Source organism: Mobula birostris, chromosome 6 (genome assembly GCF_030028105.1).
Source record: "Mobula birostris isolate sMobBir1 chromosome 6, sMobBir1.hap1, whole genome shotgun sequence".
In the NCBI taxonomy this organism is placed as follows: domain Eukaryota; kingdom Metazoa; phylum Chordata; class Chondrichthyes; order Myliobatiformes; family Myliobatidae; genus Mobula; species Mobula birostris.
In genome coordinates this window covers 109,792,697-109,811,272 of record NC_092375.1, presented here as the reverse complement: position 1 = coordinate 109,811,272, position 18,576 = coordinate 109,792,697, and the positions used below count along the sequence as shown (strand labels likewise).

The 18,576-nt window shown below is 42.0% G+C and overlaps 1 protein-coding gene across 7 annotated transcripts in view; it reads right to left on the bottom strand.

Annotated features, from left to right (window-relative positions):
* The window catches only part of ttll4 (tubulin tyrosine ligase-like family, member 4), a 102,334-nt gene that overhangs the window by 37,151 nt on the left and 46,607 nt on the right, over positions 1-18,576 (bottom strand). For 4 of the 7 annotated variants that reach the window (XM_072260963.1, XM_072260962.1, XM_072260968.1 and 1 more), the window contains 7 exons: positions 16,768-16,832; positions 15,344-15,449; positions 13,809-13,936; positions 11,814-11,924; positions 8,656-8,732; positions 5,608-5,802; positions 2,516-2,598 (listed from right to left, as the gene is read on the bottom strand). In XM_072260963.1, coding sequence (XP_072117064.1) covers positions 2,516-2,598; positions 5,608-5,802; positions 8,656-8,732; positions 11,814-11,924; positions 13,809-13,936; positions 15,344-15,449; positions 16,768-16,832 — 765 coding nt within the window. The remainder of the gene's footprint in view (positions 1-2,515; positions 2,599-5,607; positions 5,803-8,655; positions 8,733-11,813; positions 11,925-13,808; positions 13,937-15,343; positions 15,450-16,767; positions 16,833-18,576) is intronic. The other 3 variants (XM_072260967.1, XM_072260966.1, XM_072260969.1) reach the window with 3 other exon arrangements.

The following is an 18,576-nucleotide window of genomic DNA, read 5'->3' as shown; positions in this document are numbered from 1 at the left end:
CCATGAAGAATGGGTCTGTCAAGATCTGTGGTGATCATAAAGTCACCATCAACCCAGTACTGAAGATACATCTCTCTGCCCAGGATAGAAGCTATATTTGCAAACCTTTCTGGAGGGAAACACTTCAACGAACTGCACTTAGCTGAGGCCTTCCTACAGGTAGAGATAGAAGAACAGTCCAAATTGTTGCTTTCCATATATACTCACTAAAAGCTTTATCGCTATAATAGGCTTATTCTTGGAGTAGCATTTGCACCTGCACTCTGGCAGAAAGCTATGGACCAGGTGTTACAAGGCTGCCCAGACACTCAGTGTTACCTGCATGACATCTTTGTTACAGGAAGGATGACAGGGAACATCTCCAAAATCTCAAGACAATGTTGAAAAGATTAGAAGATTATAGGCTCACAGCACGACGCGTGTGAATTCTTTAAACTAAGCATCACTTACTGTGGTCACACCATGGATGTACAAGCATTACACAAGTGTGTGAGAAAATTCAAGCAGTGGTGGATGCTTCAAGGCCAAAGGACATGTCACAGCTGCAGTCTTTTATAGGATTTCTCAATTACTATAACAGGTCCCTGGCAAACCTAGCTACTTTGCTCCACCCCTTGAACTCATTACTACTGATTGGAAAGAAATGGCAATACACAAAGCAATGCGAGGTGGCTTTCCAAAAGACAAAGGAAATGGTGACCTCAACACTGTCCTCACTCATTAATGATCCACACCGTCCAGTGAAGCTTGCCTGTGACACCTCGCCTTATGGAAGAGTAGTCCTGTCACGTGTTATGAGTGATGGAAGTGAATATCCCATAGCCTTTGCATCATATTCCCTGACCACTGTAGAGAAAAAATAGGCACATATTGACAGAGGCCTTGAGTCTGGTTTGGGGTACAAAATATTTCAACCAGTACTTGTATGGGAGAGGGCTTATCCTTATTAGTAATCATCAACCACTACTGTCCACTTTCAATTCTCAGAAGGGTATTCCACTAACAGCAGCAGCACTAATGCAGAAATGGGCTATTTCTTGGAGGACACAATTATAAGATCAAATACAAGAGGACAACTAATCATGGAAATGTTGATGGATTGTCCCAATTACCCTTGGAAAAGGAAATAACTGAAAGTTTACAAAAGAGGACACTCTTCTTGACTTTTTTCCCTAATGCATATCGGAAGTTTCCATATTACAGCAGAGACAATCCAAAGCGAAAGCAGAAAAGACCTCACACTGACTCAGGTCTACATAGCCATCCAAAATGGCTGCAATGTGCAACAGAAACCTCAGTTCCCCATTTTTACCAGCGCCGGGATGAACTTGCCCTTGACGGGAGTTGCCTTATGTGGGGACTACAAGTTGTTGTACCACCCAAGCTAAGAGCTAAAGTGTTGAAGGAACTACATGCCAGTCATCTAGCCGTGGTCAAAATGAAAGCACTGGCTTGAAGCCTTGTCTAATGGCCTAGGATAAATCAGGAGATCAAGCAGCTTGCCATGCACTGTTCAGGATGCCAACATGTCCAAAAGATGCTCAGAGCAGGGCCTCTCCATCCCTGGGAATGGACGGCATTGTCCTGGCAGAGGATTAATGTGGATTTTGCCAGACTATTCATGGGCTCGCATTTCTTGGTAGTAGTGGATGCAGCTACAAACTTCCAGAAATGATCCCAATAGCCTCGTACACTGTTGATGTGTTGAGAAGCCTCTTCTCAAGGACAGGTGTTCCAGAACATTTTAGACAATGATAATGGACCACAGTTTGTTGTAGAACAATTTTAATTATTCTTGAAAATGAATAGATTAGGACAAACTACATCTGCACTCTACCACCCAGATACAAATGGTTTGGCAAAAAGGTTTGTCCAGAGTCTAAAGAACGCACTGCAAGCAGTGTCAGCAAAATACATGACACTAACATTGAATCAGAAACTCACCAATTTCCTCCTTGCTTATCACAATGCAGCACATTCCACAACTCAATAGCTATACTGTTCCTAACTCAACCACCAGAGGAGGCCACAGAACCTCAGATTGTTTCATGAGTGTCACATGTCAAGCAGAGTGGCCACTGCGCCCCCCCCCCAAAAAAAAAATCAGGGAAGACATTATCCCACAAGTAAAAAATCCTCCACAGTGATTAATTCTCTAAGCCTGAACGGGACAATTTAAAATTTACTGTGCTGTGGATGTTTACAATTTAATATTTCAGTAAAATTTCAGTAATATTTTAAATATATTGTTTGAGAATTCTTTATTTGTTTATATATTACGGGTAATATGCATATAAGTACGTGAATGGTATACATCATCATGCCACCCATGCCAGGTGTGCGCACTTAATTAAAATAAAAATGTAATTTACGCGCCTCTTGGGCTCCCTTGTTTTTCCTTTCAAATAGTTTTATGTTTTGGATTTATAAAACATTACAAAAACACTCAGTAAAAGTACATTTGCACATTCATACATACATGTTTGTAGATAAATTAAGAAAAAAGAAATCATACTTCTGAACCAGCAGAGGTCGCTTCTTTGGGATCTGATTCCACTTGTGAATGACTTGGATTCCAATTCCTCTTGCAGATGCAGGCTATTTAAAAAAAAGACAACACAAGAGCAGAGAAAGGCCATCAGGACGCCAATAGATCATTACTTCAGTCACGTTTCTCACAGTAAGTTGACAAGTTCCATGCTAACAGGATTGGTTATTGATGTGAATCATGACAAAGACAACAGCAATAAAACTCTCAGCAAGTCATGAACCTCTGGTTTACAAAACACAAAGACAGTAAAATTGAAGGATCACAAATATAACGTAGAGGTTAGCTTAGTGCCATTACAGTATCAATGACATGGGTTCAATTCCGCTGCTGTTTGTAAAGAGGTTGTATCTTCTCCCCATGATTGCATGGGTTATCTCCGAGTGTTCCAGTTTCCTCCCACATGCCAAAGACCCATGGGTTGGTAGGTTAATTGGTCACATGCGTATAATTGGGTAGCACGGGCTTGTTGGGCTAAAAGCCGGTTGCATGCTGCACCTCAAAATAAAATAAAGGTACTTCATTACAGGCTGGGGTTTACAGGGCTCTGTATGATCTATTTTTGCATCTTGGATGCAATTCATGTGGAAGAAATGAACAGTGAAGGAGCACCAAAAATATAGCCCAGTAACAAACTACAGGGCAGGAACAGGACTTTCAACCAGATTTTCAAGTCAAGTCACTTTTTATTGTCATTTCGACAATACAGTACAGTACACAGTAAAATCAAGACAATGTTTTTCAGGACCATGGTGCTACATGAAACAACACAAAAACTACACTGAACTACGTAAAACAACACAAAAACTACACTAGACTACAGACCTATCCAGGACTGCATAATGTGCACAAAACAGTGCAGGCATACAATAAATAATAAACAAGACAATAGGCACAGTAGAGGGCAGTAGGTTGGTGTCAGTCCAGGCTCTGGGTATTGAGAAGTCTGAAGGCTTGGGGGAAGAAACTGTTACATAGTCTGGTCGTGAGAGCCTGAAAGCTTCGGTGCCTTTTGCCAGATGGCAGGAGGGAGAAGAGTTTGTATGAGAGGTGCATGGGGTCCTTCATAATGCTATTTGCTTTACGGATGCGGCGTGTGGTGTAAATGTCTGTAATGGCAGGAAGAGCGACCCCGATGATCTTCTCAGCTGACCTTGCTATCCGCTGCAGGATCTTGCGATCTGATATGGTGCAATTTCCGAACTAGGCAATGATACAGCTGCTCAAGATGTTCTCAATACCACCTCTGTAGAATGTGGTGAGGAATTGGGGGGGGGGGGGGGGGAATGGACTTTTCTCAGCCTTCGCAGAAAGTAGAGACGCTACTGGGCTTTCTTTGCTATGGAGCTGGTGTTGAGGGACCAGGTGAGATTCTCCGCCAGGTGACCACCAAGAAATTTGGTGCTTTTAACGATCTCTACGGAGGAGTCGTCGATGTTCAGCAGGGAGTGGTCGCTCCGTGTCTTCCTGAAGTCAACAACCATCTCTTTTGCTTTGTTCACATTCAGAGACAGGTTGTTGGCTCTGCACCAGTCCGTTAGCCACAGCACCTCCTCTCTGTATGCTGGCTCATCGTTCTTGCTGATGAGACCCACACGGCTGTGTCATCGGTGAACTTGATGATGTGGTTCGAGCTGCTTCCAATCCAGACTGACTGAGGTCTCCCAGTCAGGAAGTCTAAGATCCAGTTGCAGAGGGAGGTATTCAGGCCCAGTAGGCTCAGCTTTCCAATCAGTTTCTGAGGAATGATTGTGTTGAATGCTGAACTGAAGTCTATGAACAGCATTCGAATGTACATGTCTTTTTTGTCCAGGTGCGTTAGGGCCAGGTGGAGGGTGGTGGCGATGGCATCGTCTGTTGAACGGTTGGGACGGTACATGAACTGCAGGAGGTCCAGTGAGGGCGGCAGCAGGGTCTTGATGTGCCTCATGACGAGCCTCTCGAAACACTTCATGATGATGGATGTGAGTGCAACGGGACGGTAGTTGTTGAGGCAGGACACTGAAGACTTCTTCGGCACGGGGACGATGGTGGCGGCCTTGAAGCACGTAGGAAAGATGGCACTGCTCGGGGAGATGTCGAAGATGTCAGTGATGTCAGTTTGCTGTAAATGTACCATTTGGACTCCAAGTTTACAGTAGTCCAGCCTCTCATCTAAAAGGGGGTTCTATTTAGCCAGAGCACAGATAAACCACAATGTCTTGAAGTGAAAAATGTGCAATTTTCAAAACAACTAACACACACAAAATGTTGGAGGAATTCAGCAAGTCAGACAGCATCTATGGAAAAGAACAAAGAGTCTATGTTTCAGATCAAGACTGTTCATCGGGACTTTAAGATTCTTGACTTGAAACGTTGACTCTTTATTCCTCTCCGTAGATGCTGCCTGACTTGCTGAGTCCCTCCAGTATCTTGTGTACCTTGCTCTGGATTTCCAGCATTTGCAGATCTCATGGTTATGATTTGCAGAATATAAGTATTCAATGCTTGTTTTCAGGAGCATAAAAAAAATTCCAATGAATTTAATTGGAGGATGTACAATGCATATTCCTGTATCTTGCTCAAACATCTTCAATCAACTTTGGTGCAGGAAAAAAAATTATGCATATTTCTCACACTGTACTTCAAAATATAGTTAATGGTTGTAAAGATCATGGAGAGGTAAACTGGCAAAGTACCCAACAAATATTTTTGCTAACCAACAGGTATGCAAAGAAAAAGCAAGGAAATGAAACTTGGCTGCAGGGTTAAACCTGACCTCAGACAATGGAAGGCTAGAATGGAGGGCCCGGACAATATCCTTCTGTTTTAGCCACCAACTTAATCATTTGGCTCAACTAATCTGTGTTCGTGGTTTGCAATAGGGATCCACTGTACGACACTCCTAATTTTTCTTCCCAGAGTCTATTTAAGTGTACAAACAATGCTTTTTTTTGCTATCTCATCTGCTTCTAACTTTCAAAAGTTTCAAAATTAAAGATCATAAATTGCTAAGTAAAATGGTTCCCATCTTCATTCTAGTTCTTCTGTGGATCTTAGGTTAACTGGTAGCGACTTACTGGTTTGATGATCCATTTCTGTTTGGTAGAGCCCTCTGCCCAGACATTCTTCAGCAGTTTGATGTCATGAGGGAGGATGAAGGATTGTGGAAAAAAGTTGAACTCTGCTTTCCCAAATCGTACCTGCATTTTCAGTAAGTTACGCCACAGGCGATCCTTTCGCCCGATTTGAAATGATCCTGGAAAGTGATTCAGCTGGAAGGAAAAGTAAATACAGCAGTCTGAGAACACACACAAAATGCTGGAGGGACTCCTCAGGTCAGGCGGCATCTATAGGGAGGACTGAACAGTCGATATTTCAGACTGAGATCCTTCACCAGAACTCAAAAGGAAGGCGAAAGCCAGAATAGGGTAGAAAGAGGGGAAGGAGTACAAGCTGGCATGTGATAGATGAGTCCAGGCGATGAGGTAGGTGGGTGGGTAGGGGAGGTGGGATGAAGTGAGAAGCTGGAGGTGATTAGAGGAAGAGGTAAAAAGCCATCAATAAATGACACTACTAGTGTCTTAAACCATCTGGGTTCAAACTTGGGTCACTTATTGATGCAAACACGAGAAAATCTGCAGAAGATGGAAATTCAAGCAACACACACAAAATGCTGGTGAATGCAGCAGGCCAGGCAGCATCTATAGGAAGAAGTACAGTTGACATTTCAGGCCAAGACCCTTTGTCAGAACTAACTGAAAGAAGAGATAGTAAGAGATTTGAAAGTGAGAGGGGGAGGAGGAGATCTGATATGATAGGAGAAGGCAGGAGGGGGAGGGAAGAAGCTAAGAGCTGGAAAGTAGATTGGCAAAAGGGATGCAGAGTTGGAGAAGGGGGAGGATCATGGGACAGGAGGCCAAGGGAGAAAAAGGGGGAGAGGAGCCCACAGGAAGATGGAGAGCAGGCAAGCAGTGATTGTGACAGGGGCAGAGAGAGAAGGAAAAAAAAAGGGGGGAATAAAAATAAATAAGGGATGGGGTAAGAAGGGGAGGGGGGCATTAACAGAAGTTAAAGAAATCAATGTTCATGCCATCAGGTTGGAGGCTACCCAGACAAAATATAAGGTGTTGTTCCTTCAACCTGAGTGTGGCTTCATCTTGACAGTACAGGAGGCCATGGATTGACATATCAGAATGGGAATGGGACATGGAATTAAAATGTGTGGCCACTGGGAGATCCTGCTTTCTCTGGCGGACAAAGCGTAGGTGTTCAGCAAAGCGGTCTCCCAGTCTGCGTCGGGTCTCACCAATATATAGAAGGCCGCACCGGGAGCACCAGACGCAGTATATCACCCAGCCGACTCACAGGTGAAGTGTTGCCTCACCTGCAAGGACTGTCTGGGGCCCTGAATGGTAGTGAGGGAGGAAGTGCAAGGGCAGGTGTAACACTTGTTCCGCTTACAAGGATAAGTGCTGGGAGGGAGATTGGTGGGAAGGGATGGGGGAATGAATGGACAAGGATGTCACATAGGGAGCGATCCCTGTGGAAAGCAGAAAGGGTGGGGGGAGAGGGAAAGATGTACTTGGTGGTGGGATCCTGTTGGAGGTGGCAAATGTTACGGAGAATTATGTGTTGGACCCAAAGGCTGGTGGAGTGGTAGGTGAGGACAAGGGGAACCCTATCCCTAGTGGGGTGGCAGGAGGATGGGGTGAGAGCAGATGTGCGTGAAATGGGAGAGATGTGTTTGAGAGCAGAATTGATGGTGGAGGAAGGGAATCCCCTTTCTTTAAAAAAGGAAGACATCTCCTTCGTCCTGGAATGAAAAGCCTCATCCTGAGAGCAGATGCAGTAGAGACGGAGGAATTGTGAGAAGGAGATGGCATTTTTGCAAGGGACAGGGTGGGAAGAGGAATAGTCCAGGTAACTGTGAGAGTCCGTAGGCTTACAGTAGATATCAGTAGATAAGCTGTCTCCAGAGATAGAGACAGAAAGATCAAGAAAGGGGAGGGAGGTGTCGGAAATGGACCAGGTAAACTTGAGAGCAGGGTGAAAGTTGGAGGCAAAGTTAATGAAGTCAACGAGCTCAGCGTGCATGCAGGAAGCAACGCCAATGCAGTCATCGATGTAGCGAAGGAAAAGTGGGGGGGACGGATACCAGTATAGGCTTGGAATATGGACTGTTCCACAAAGCCAACAAAAAGTCAGGCATAGCTGGGGCCCATACAGGTGCCCATGGCTACACCTATAGTTTGAGGGAAGTGGGAAGAGCCAAAGGAGAAATTATTAAGAGTAAGGACCAATTCCGCTAGACGAAGGAGAGCGGTGGTAGAGGGGAACTGGTTAGGTCTGGAATCCAAAAAGAAATGGAGAGCTTTGAGACCTTCCTTTGGAGGATGGAGGTATACAGGGACTGGACATCCACGGTGAAAATAAGGCGGTAAGGGCCAGGGAACCTAAAATCATCAAAAATCATTGGTTTTTTACTATTGAAATACAAGCAGAAATGCTGGAAATACTCAGCAGGTCAAGTAGCATCTGAGTTTGTCTCTATTATTAATGGGCATTTTCTTGCTTTTTATGTCAATTAGTCATACAACAGCAAACAGGCCCTGCAGTCCAACTGGTCCATTCAAGCTATTCCCATTTATAAGCTCTCCATATAACCTTCTAAACCTTTCCAATTCATGTACTTGTCCAACTATCTTTTAAACATTATTCATGTACCTGCCTCAGCCACTTTCCCTGGCAGCTGATTCCACATAGATCCTTTGTGTGTATTTTTTTTTAAAAAAGCACTGTCCCTCAAATTCTAATACTTTTATTATCCTCTCACCTTCTAACTTTCCCCTCTAGTTTTTGATACACCAGCTCTAAGAAATAAAGTCCTAGCCTGTTCAGCCTCTCCCTTTAATTCAGACTCTTAAGTCCTGGCAGCATTCTTGTAAGTCTTTTCTGCACCCTTTGCAGTTTTATAACATCATTCTAATAGCAGGCTGATCAAAACTGAACACAATACTTTCCAAGTGCAGCCTCAGCCAGGGAGTGGAGATTACACATAGAGGTCAGATTTAGATAAACAGATTGTAGAAGAAAGAACATCAGGTTCTCAAGTTCCAATCGCTTACCTTCTGATACTCCCGGAGAGTTTTGAAAAGTGGTGACTTCATATGGTGTCCCCAGCAACCCAACCAATCGTATGATCCTGAAATGCACACACATCAAACTTTCAACTCAGAGAGGGTGGTTTCTCTATCTCCCTTTTCATGCCATCCCATCACATGCAAACTTATCCAGCAATTTCACGACCTGAAGGCCATTTGTTATGTTTGAACCCATCTGTGTACAGGAGAACATCGCAGGACAATGTGATATACACATAACGGCCACTCTATTAGGTACACCTGCTTGTTAATGCAGGTATCTAATCAACTAATCATGTGGTAGCAACTCAATGAATAAAAGCATGCAGATATGGTGAAAAAGTGCAGTTATTGTTCAGAATGAGGAAGAAATGTGATCAAAGTGACTTTGACCATGGAATGATTGTTGGTGTCAGAGGGGGTGGTTTGAGTATCTCAGAAACGTGGGATTTTCATGCACAACAGTCTCTAGAGTTTACAGATAATGACACTAAAAACAAAAGACATCCAGTGAGTGGCAATTCTGTGGGTGAAAGTGCTCTGTTAATGAGAGAGGTCGGAGGAAAATGGCCAGACTGGTTCAAGCTGACAGGAAAGCAACGCTAACTCAAATAACCATGCGCGTTACAACAGTGGTGGGCAGAAGAACATCTATGACCTCACAACACATCAAAGTGGATAGGGTACAGCAACAGAAGACCACACTCGGTTCCACTACTGGGCTACAATCAGGAGCCCAGTGTAGCTTCCACTGGATGCCCAACCAACTCTTACCCGATTTAAGACACTACGCACATCAGTGAGAGGACTACAGATACACATTAGTGAAAGTTAAACAAAAGCAGTGCTTAAACTACCAGCAATCAAGGGATTTGGCCTCAAGGTATAGACAGTTTCAAATTGTTGCTTTACAACCAGGGTATCAAAACAGCTAAATAAATCTGAAACACATCAGTAATGGTGAATATGAAAATATTAAATTAGAAACATAGAAAACCTACAGAACAGTACAGACCCTTCTGCCCACAATGCCGTTCCGAACATGTACTTATTTTTAATATTACCTGGGGTTACCTATAGCCATCTATTTTTCTAAGCAAAATAAATTGCTTATAAATTGTTGCAAAAATCCAAAATTATGTTTTTATCAGGACACTGCTTGGATTACAGAGAATAACTCATGAGGATAGGTTGAGTGTGCTTGAGTTTCTCCCTTTGAAGCAAAGGAGGATGAGAGGTGACTTGATAGAGGTGTACAAGATGATAAAAGGTATAGATAAGAGTGAACAGCCAGAGACATATTTTCCAGGACGAAAATGGCTAATACGAGGGGGAATAATTTGAAGTTGAATGAAGGAAAGTAGAGGAGGGATGACAGGGGTAGTTTTTATTTTGCTTTTTGCACAGTGAAGGATATGTGGAATGCCCTGTGTGGTAGAGGCAGCTCCATTCAGGAGACTACTAGATGGGCACATGAACGAAATTAGAATGGAGGGCAATGTGGTAGGGACGGGTTAGATTGATCTTCGAGTAGGTGAAAAGGTCAGTTCAACACCATGGGCTGAAGAGAATGTACTACTGTGTTCTGCAAAATATGCTATCCTCCCCAGAGTGGACTAACTGTGGCTTCAGACTGCCAGAAATATATTTGGTGCTTAAATGACTCACCTAGTAGAAGAACAATAAATGTTGACTTTGCCAGCAATGGCAACATCAAAATACCAAATAAAGCAAAATATCATCCCCCTCTGTTGAGGACGTTCAGATGTTACCTATACTAGAATCAGCTAACTGGAACATGTTCCAGTGTAAGTACTGCAGGACATTTAAGAGCCAAGCTGAAATTCCACTTTTATTATTTTAACTGCTATTTTGAGATTCTAATGGACATATTGAGAATCAAAGAGCAAGATCTTAAACATATTCGACCATAAGACATAGGAGTAAATGAGGCCTTTCACAGTCCCACCAGTCTGCACTGCCATTCCATCATGGCCCATTTATTATCCCTCTCAACGCTGCTCCCTTGCCTTCTCCAGTAACCTTCGACACCCTTACTGAGACCCTCCGTTGGTCAGGGTCAACCATGTATATTGCCCCCTAGTTACCTGTATGATATGCAAGCCAGGGCAGTATGATGTGGAGAGCAAGCCGTTCCCCAAGCAGCAGGCTCTCCCTCTCCATGCAGCTGATGAATCCAAAGGAAAGGCAGAGATCGATACAGTTTGACTGTCGCAGGAGTTAGCAGTCAGCATTGAACTCAACGTAGGACTGCCCTAGGGATTCTATCTCTGGGTTTTTCCTTAGGGTTTATTCTCGAAGCCTTCCCCATGACTGGGTGTAGTAACAAGGCAGTGGAGATATGAGATCAGAGTTTTACTTCTCTTAGATGAGCTGCCAACCATGGACGAAGAGCCCCAACTGCCCAAGCAACTAGTTTTAACCAGCTTTTGCCCCTTCTCCTGTCAAATAAAAACCATTCTGCCAGGGTTAGTAGCTAGACCGCAAGTGAAGGCCAGGAAGTGGACTTGGTTGTCAGAGGTTATACAAGACGCACGCCATTGGGAACATTTTAATAGGTTGTCAGAGCTTATCGCCACTACCAACCGGGAATGACAACCTAACTAATCAAGAACCTATCAACCTCCATTTTAAATACACCAAATGACTAGACAATGAATTACATAGATTCACCAACTTCTGGCTAAAGAAGTTTCTCAATTTTCCATTAAAGGCAACAAACTAGTCCCATTTATAAGCACTTGTAACAAGTACAGTCAAAGATTAGATTCCATTTTCTACACTCACACAAGTAAATACATTGCAATTATTCACTGTTAGATGGACAATAGCTCTCAAATCTGCAACCCATAAAATATAGAAGGCACATATAAATTAGCAGAGGCTATTGATTCCTGTCAGAGCAATATTTCACAGTGACCTTCATTGTCGCTGGGTCTAGATACAGGAACTCCCTACTCAATCACAGCAGCAGAAGAGCTGCAGCAGTTTAAAAGGCAGTAGTTCACAGTCACCTTCTAAAGGACAATTAAAAGTTAAAAAACAGTTAAAGGATAGGCAATAAATACTGGCCATGCTCAGATGCTCTCACCATGTAAATGAAAAATAATGCAATATCTTACTTTTAGTGATTTTGAAGTGGGATCTGGCTACAGTGTTTTTCACAACTATGGGGGTTACAGCTGACATCTTCCATTTCATTTGCTTCCTTTGCTCCCATGGCAACTGTTCGACTATAAAGGTGACAATACAAGAAATTAAGTTAAACAAAATTTATATTACATTAGGGTATTAGTGGAGTGGTTAGCACAATTGCTTTACAGCACCAGCAATAACCAGTTGGGTTTTGATTCCCATCTCTGTCGGTTAAAAGTTTGTACATTCTCCCTGTAACACTGTGGGTTTCCTCCAGGTGCTCCAGTTTCTTCCCACATTCCAAAGATGTACGGTTAGTGTAGATGAATTATGGGCATGCTATTTTGGCAACACTTACAAGCTGCCCCCAGCATACTTAGCAGTACGAAAAGTTCAGTTATTTAAAACAGGAAGCAGACAAAACACATGGGTCAGCCAAGATTGGAGCTTTAATTTCTTGTGTGTTTTGAGTTAGGTTCACTTGGCTGGTATAGTGTTACATACAAGAGTCCTCAGCATGATTTTTTTGCAAATAAGAATTACAGGAAACACGCATAAAATGCTGGAGGAGCTCAGCAGACCAGGCAGCATCTACGGAAAAGAGTATAGTCATTGTTTCGGGAGTTTTCTCTTCTTAAGAATTACAGGAATAAGGTAATGAGAAAGGTAGCAAAAATCCCCTTCTCTCAATACCTCCATCTCCGCCATACCTCCTCTCAGGATGAGGCTTTTCATTCTAGAATGAAGGAAATGTACTCCCTTTTCAAAGAAAGGGGCTTCCCTTCCTCCACCATCAATGCTGCCCTCAACTGCCTCTTCCATTTCACACCTCTGCTCTTCTACCATCCTTCCGCCACCCTATCAGGGATAGGATTCCTCTTGTCTTCACCTACCACCCCATCAGCCTCCATGTTCAGCACATAATTCTCCGAAACTTATGCCACCTCCAACAGGATCCCACCACTAGATACACCTTCCCCTCCCAACTTTTTGCTTTCCACAAGGATTGCTCTCTACACGACTCCCTTGTTCATTCATCCCTCCCCACTGAACTCCTTCCTGGCACTTATCCTTGCAAATGGAACAAGCGCTACATCTGCCTCCACACCTCCTCCCACACTATCATCCAGGGCCCTAAACAGTCCTTCCAGGTGAGGCGACACTTCACCTGAGAATCTGTTGGGGTCATTTACTGTGTTCAGTGCTCCCGGTGTGGCCTCCTATATATCGGTGAGACCCGACGAAGATTGGGAGACCCGCTTCAGCGAGCACTTATGCTCCATCCACCAGAACAAGCGGGAACTCCCAGTGGCCACCGATTTTAATTCTACTTCCCATTCTGATAAGTCCATCTATGGCCCCTTCCACTGTCGTGATGAAGCCACACTTAGGTTAGAGGAACAACACCTTATATTCTGTTTGGGTAACCTCCAAGCTGATAGCACGAGCATCGATCTCTCAAACTTCTGGTAATGACACCCCACCCCCCACCTGTTCACCATTTCCCATCCCTCCCTCACCTATCACCTGGCCCTCCCATCGCCTCCCTCTGGGGCTTCTCCCCCCTTTTTCTTTCGTTCATGGCTTTCTGTCTCTTTCATCAATCAACTTCCAGCTATTTACTCCATCCCTCCCTCTCCAGGTTTTACCTATCACGTGGTGTTTCTCTATCCCCTCCCCCCACCATTTAAATCTACTCCTCAGCGTTTTTTCCTCCAGTCCTGACGAAGGGTTTCAGCCGAAAACATCGACTTCTTTTTTTCCCCTATATATGCTGCCTGGCTTGCTGAGTTCCTCTAGCAATTCGTGTGTGTTGCTCGGATTTCTAGCATCTGCAAATTTTCTCTTGTTTGTGATTTGAAAATAGTACATTAGGCATAATGGAGATCAGTAGAAATTTGCAAATTTATTTTTCATTGTAAATAAAGGCATTTGTTAATTCGTATAATTATTCTAAATAAGGTTTACATTTCCTTTCTTACTTTTCTCATTTGGTGTCCCAAAGTAAATCATCAAAGGCATATCATGAAACAGGCTTTTTATTAATGCTGGCTTAGCAACTTGATGTTTACACTCTTGAGCTTGTGAATACCCAACATCAGAAGCATTCCTAAGGAAAAGGAAGAAGAATTAGATCTATATTAGAGCACTGCCATGAATTTACTATGCTATAAATACCTTAAGAACAAATGAATAGTTGTTATAGTCTCAATATGAAAAACTCCCAGCTACCTAGTCCATATTAGCAACTGGAATTCTAAGGAAGCATTTTTCAACTTTATAGGCATCCGTTAGTCTCTTGAGACCATGGATTTGCACCTCGGAAGATTTCCAAGGAGCAGGCCTGGGCAAGGTTGTACGGAAGACCAGCAGTTGCCCATGCTGCAAGTCTCCCCTCTCCACACCACCGATGTTGTCCAAGGGAAGGGCATCAGACCCATACAGCTTGGCACCAGTGTCGTCGCAGAGCACTGTGTGGTTAAGTGCCTTGCTCAAGGACACAACATGCTGCCTCAGCCAAGGCTCGAACTAGCGACCTTCAAATCACTAGATGAACGCCTTAATCACCTGGCCAAGCGCCAACACATTTTTCAACTACAACAGAATAAAACACTTTGGAAGATACAGATTAAGGAGTTAGGTGCCCAAAAAGCCCTTTATTAAGCAAAAATTACTTAAGCAGGTGGTACAGCAAAAACATTACATTTTATAGGGGATATCAGTTGTTATTAAAGGTATAAAAAAGTTGGAGACTAGTCAAATTCCTCCTAATATTTGGTGGCTGCAGCACATCAAAAGCAAATTAACTTGTTTTGATAAGGTGAGCAGACATGGTGAAACTTAAAATTCATTCACCCCATGATTATTGTTGGATAGTAGGGAGAGCAAATGACTCAGTATATATGCCCACTTAAGTAGCTTCATTAATATATTGCAAACTATTATTTATAATATATCATATATATCTCATTTTAATTGATTTTTTAATGTACTACACTGAAATGATGTCACAAAACAACATATTTCATGACATGTCAGTGATACTAAACCCGATTCTGAAATTGTAATATTTTATTCTGCGCTCCGTAATTGCTTTTCCCTTGTACTATCTGAATCCAGTGAAGTGATGAGATTACCTGTTATAGTAGAAATTTAGTAAGTGAATGTTTGCTAACCAGAGGAGACCTGTATAATTCCTTCAACCTCACCAGAACGAGTGTGAGATCTCACGGTGGCTGCTGACCACTGCCTACTCTACGATAATTAGGGATGAGCCACCAAATGTTAGGTACTTACACGTTTAAAAAGACCATACTATAAATAAGACATTTATTCATCCTGAATGACAATCTATACAACTTCTATACAAACAGGTATACAGCAAAAGCAAAATCTCCTCAAAATGTGGCAGAAAGCAAGAAAAGGAGAAGTAGCATACTGGATTCCAGGGAACAGACTAGGAAAACACAGGTACAATAAGTCAAATGAAATAATGTTGCTTTTTCAGAAAACGTACTTTATATCAGGAGACTCAGGCATTGCTTCATTAAAATTCATCTTGGTTGAACCGTCCATTGACATCGTAGAATAAGAATCTGCAATTGTAGAACACTCAGACTCTTCTGAAAAGTAACACGAGGTACTTATATAAGGCTACTTAAATATCATAAAGGATTAATATGATTCTGAGAACAGCCCTTTATCATTGAAGTACTTCTCGAAAGGTAACATGTCTAAGGAGTGCAGCATAGATTGACTAAAATATGGATGATTCAAGTGTTTATGTCAGCTAAACTAACTTGAGTAGAGTCTATTCAACTTTTAGGTTCAGCTTTAGACCTGGCAAGAAAATGATTACAGAACTATTATAGCATGTATAGAAACCATGCAGCTAATCGAGAATAGGCTATCTTTCTGCAAGAGCTAACTGGTTAATCCCATTTTCCCCACAGCATTTCTTACCCATTTATCTATTCAGACCTGATTACACTTAACAGAATTATACATAGTTTGTGGCCTGAGTGTTCCTTTTATTTCCAAAGAATTTGAATACAAAAATAAAGATGTCTTTTCACAATTATATAGGGCCTTGAAAAAACTACACTTGGAATCTTGAGAACTTTTTTCCCCAGAAAGGAGAGAGGGTAAATTTGACCATTTGCCATTGTAGCTCCTAGGATGCCTAATAAGGACAAAGTAAGTAGGCTAGGCAACTGTTCTTTAGATTTTAAAGAATGAGGTAACCTTATGAGGCCAATAAAATGCTTAAAGGAGTTGACATGCTAGAAACAGAGAGGGTGCTCCCCTGGTCAGGGAGCCCAGTACCAAGGACTCATTGTCAAATAACAGTTAGTACCTCAGAAGGGCAATGAATGCTCAAGTCATTGATTGTAATCAAAATTGAGATTGATGTATTTTTGGATATTAGAGGTAATAAATGGAAATGGAGAAGGAAAATAGTGTTAAGGTAGAAGATCCACTTGACTGAACAAACTCAAGGAACTAAGTGCTCTTGCTCCCATTTATTATGTTCTTCTGTTTTTTGTGGGCTCTGAGTCTTGTGTAAGGACAGGTAATCTTATATTCAAGGAAAGGTTCTTGCAAATCTCAAAAAACTTTAAAAAAAAAGCAATAAACTATTTTGATTCAATTGTCCTAAATATTAAAACTAAAAACTGGGAACAAAGATAGACTGAAGAAAGGTCTTAACACTTAATTTAAAAAAAAGACTTAATCTCAAAGCTAGATGCAAAATTTTAAAATAAAAATAACAATGAAACTACTTAATAGCCTGAAGCCCTAAGGCTCCATGGGGAATTTGGTACAACGTTAAACAACTTGTTACAACAATATACGAAGCAATTCACGTAGGTTTGGAGTTTCTAGGGATTAACATGAACACAAGAGAATCTCTAAAGAACACCCAAGAACCAAATTTACCATCACAATCCTGGCTGCTGGCATCCTCCAAACCATCTGCAGTGTCTTCCCCTTCAATGTCAACACTAATTTAAAAAAAACACAATTTAGATAATTTCCAGAGTATTACACTCTTAATTATCATGGTCATTTTCTTTAAAGTAATGTGTTTCTTCCACATAATACTCTTCATAACCAGGAAATTTCTAATAAAAGGGTTGAAAGATGAGATTTTCACTGTATCTTGGTACGTGTGACGATAATAAATCAATACCAAACTATATGGTTGGCAGCAACAGCAACAATTGATACTTGAGAGGGGAAAGAGTAGGAAATTATATAACTAGTTCTGCTTTCTGCTGAGTAACAGAGCTAAGGTAAGAAACTCACCCAAGTAGAAAAATATAGAACAGTTTACAACTTTTTATAGAGCAGACAAAAACATTGTTCATTCTCTCTAAAAAAGAAAGAGGAGTATGTTTCAAGCACAGGGAAAGGATCTCACCCAAAATATTGACTGTTTATTCCCCTCCACAGATGCTGCCTGACCTGCTGGGTTCCTCCAGAATATTACTTGTATTGCTCTGTATTTCCGGCATCTGCAGAACCTCTTCGTGTTTATGACTTGCCTCTATACATTATCTCCTCTTCCACTGAAAAAATGACTTGTGGGCATAACATTTCCATCAATGCACAGGAACAGACCCGATGGCCTACGAAGTCTGTTCCAATCATGATGCCAAATTAAACTATGCCCATGGTCTATATCCCTCCATTCCTTGCTTGTTCATGTATTCCTCTCAGTGACTCTTAAGCATTGCTATTATGTCCACTTCTACCACTTTGTAAACAACCTTCATTCATAGAACACCCTTAAACTTTCCCCTTTTCACATTAAAAGCAGAGTCAAATAACAGAGAATATTTCCAAGCTGGGAAATACTCTTAGACATTCCCAGTCTGACTCTGATGAATGGCAAGCAGGCACAGATCTTAGTCACCAGCAAGCTGAGAGAAAAGCCCTTCAGAATTTGCAGCAAGAATAGGATCAGGATCACATAGTGATAGCTATTGCACTCAGCTCTAGAACATAGAACAACAGTAAGCTCACAATATGCTGACCTTTTAACCTACTCCAAAATCAACCTAACCTTTCCCTCCCACATATCCTCCATTTTTTTTAGTCATCCATGTACAATCTAAGAATTACTTAAGTGTCCCTAATACATTTGTCTCTACTACTACACATGGCAGAGTGTTCCACACCCATCACTCTTTGTGTAAAGAACTTACTTTTGATAGTCCCACCCCCATATTTTCCTCCAATCACTTTAAAATTATGGCCCCTTGCATTAGCCATTTCTGTACTGGGAATAAGTCTCAACTCTCCAATCAATCTATGCCTCTTATCATCTTGTACACCACAAAAAGACATTCTCATCCTCCTTTGCTCTACAGAGAAAAGCCCAAGCTTGCTCAACCCATGTTCAAAAGACATGCCCTGTAGTCCAGGAGGCATCCTGGTAAATCTCTGCACTCTCGCTAATACTTCCAACATCCTTCTTGTAATGAGGCAACCAAAACTGAACACATATTCCAGTGTGATTTTATAGAGCTGCAATATTATCTCGTAGCTCTTGAACTTCATCCTCCTACTAATGAAGGCCAACACATCATATGCCTTAACATGGCAACTATGAAGGATCTACGGACATGGTCCCCAAGATCCACCTGCTCATTCACACTGCCAAGAAGCCTGCCATTAACCCTATATTCCGCCTAAAAATTCAACCTTCCAAAATGCATCACTTCACACTTTTCAGAGTTGAGT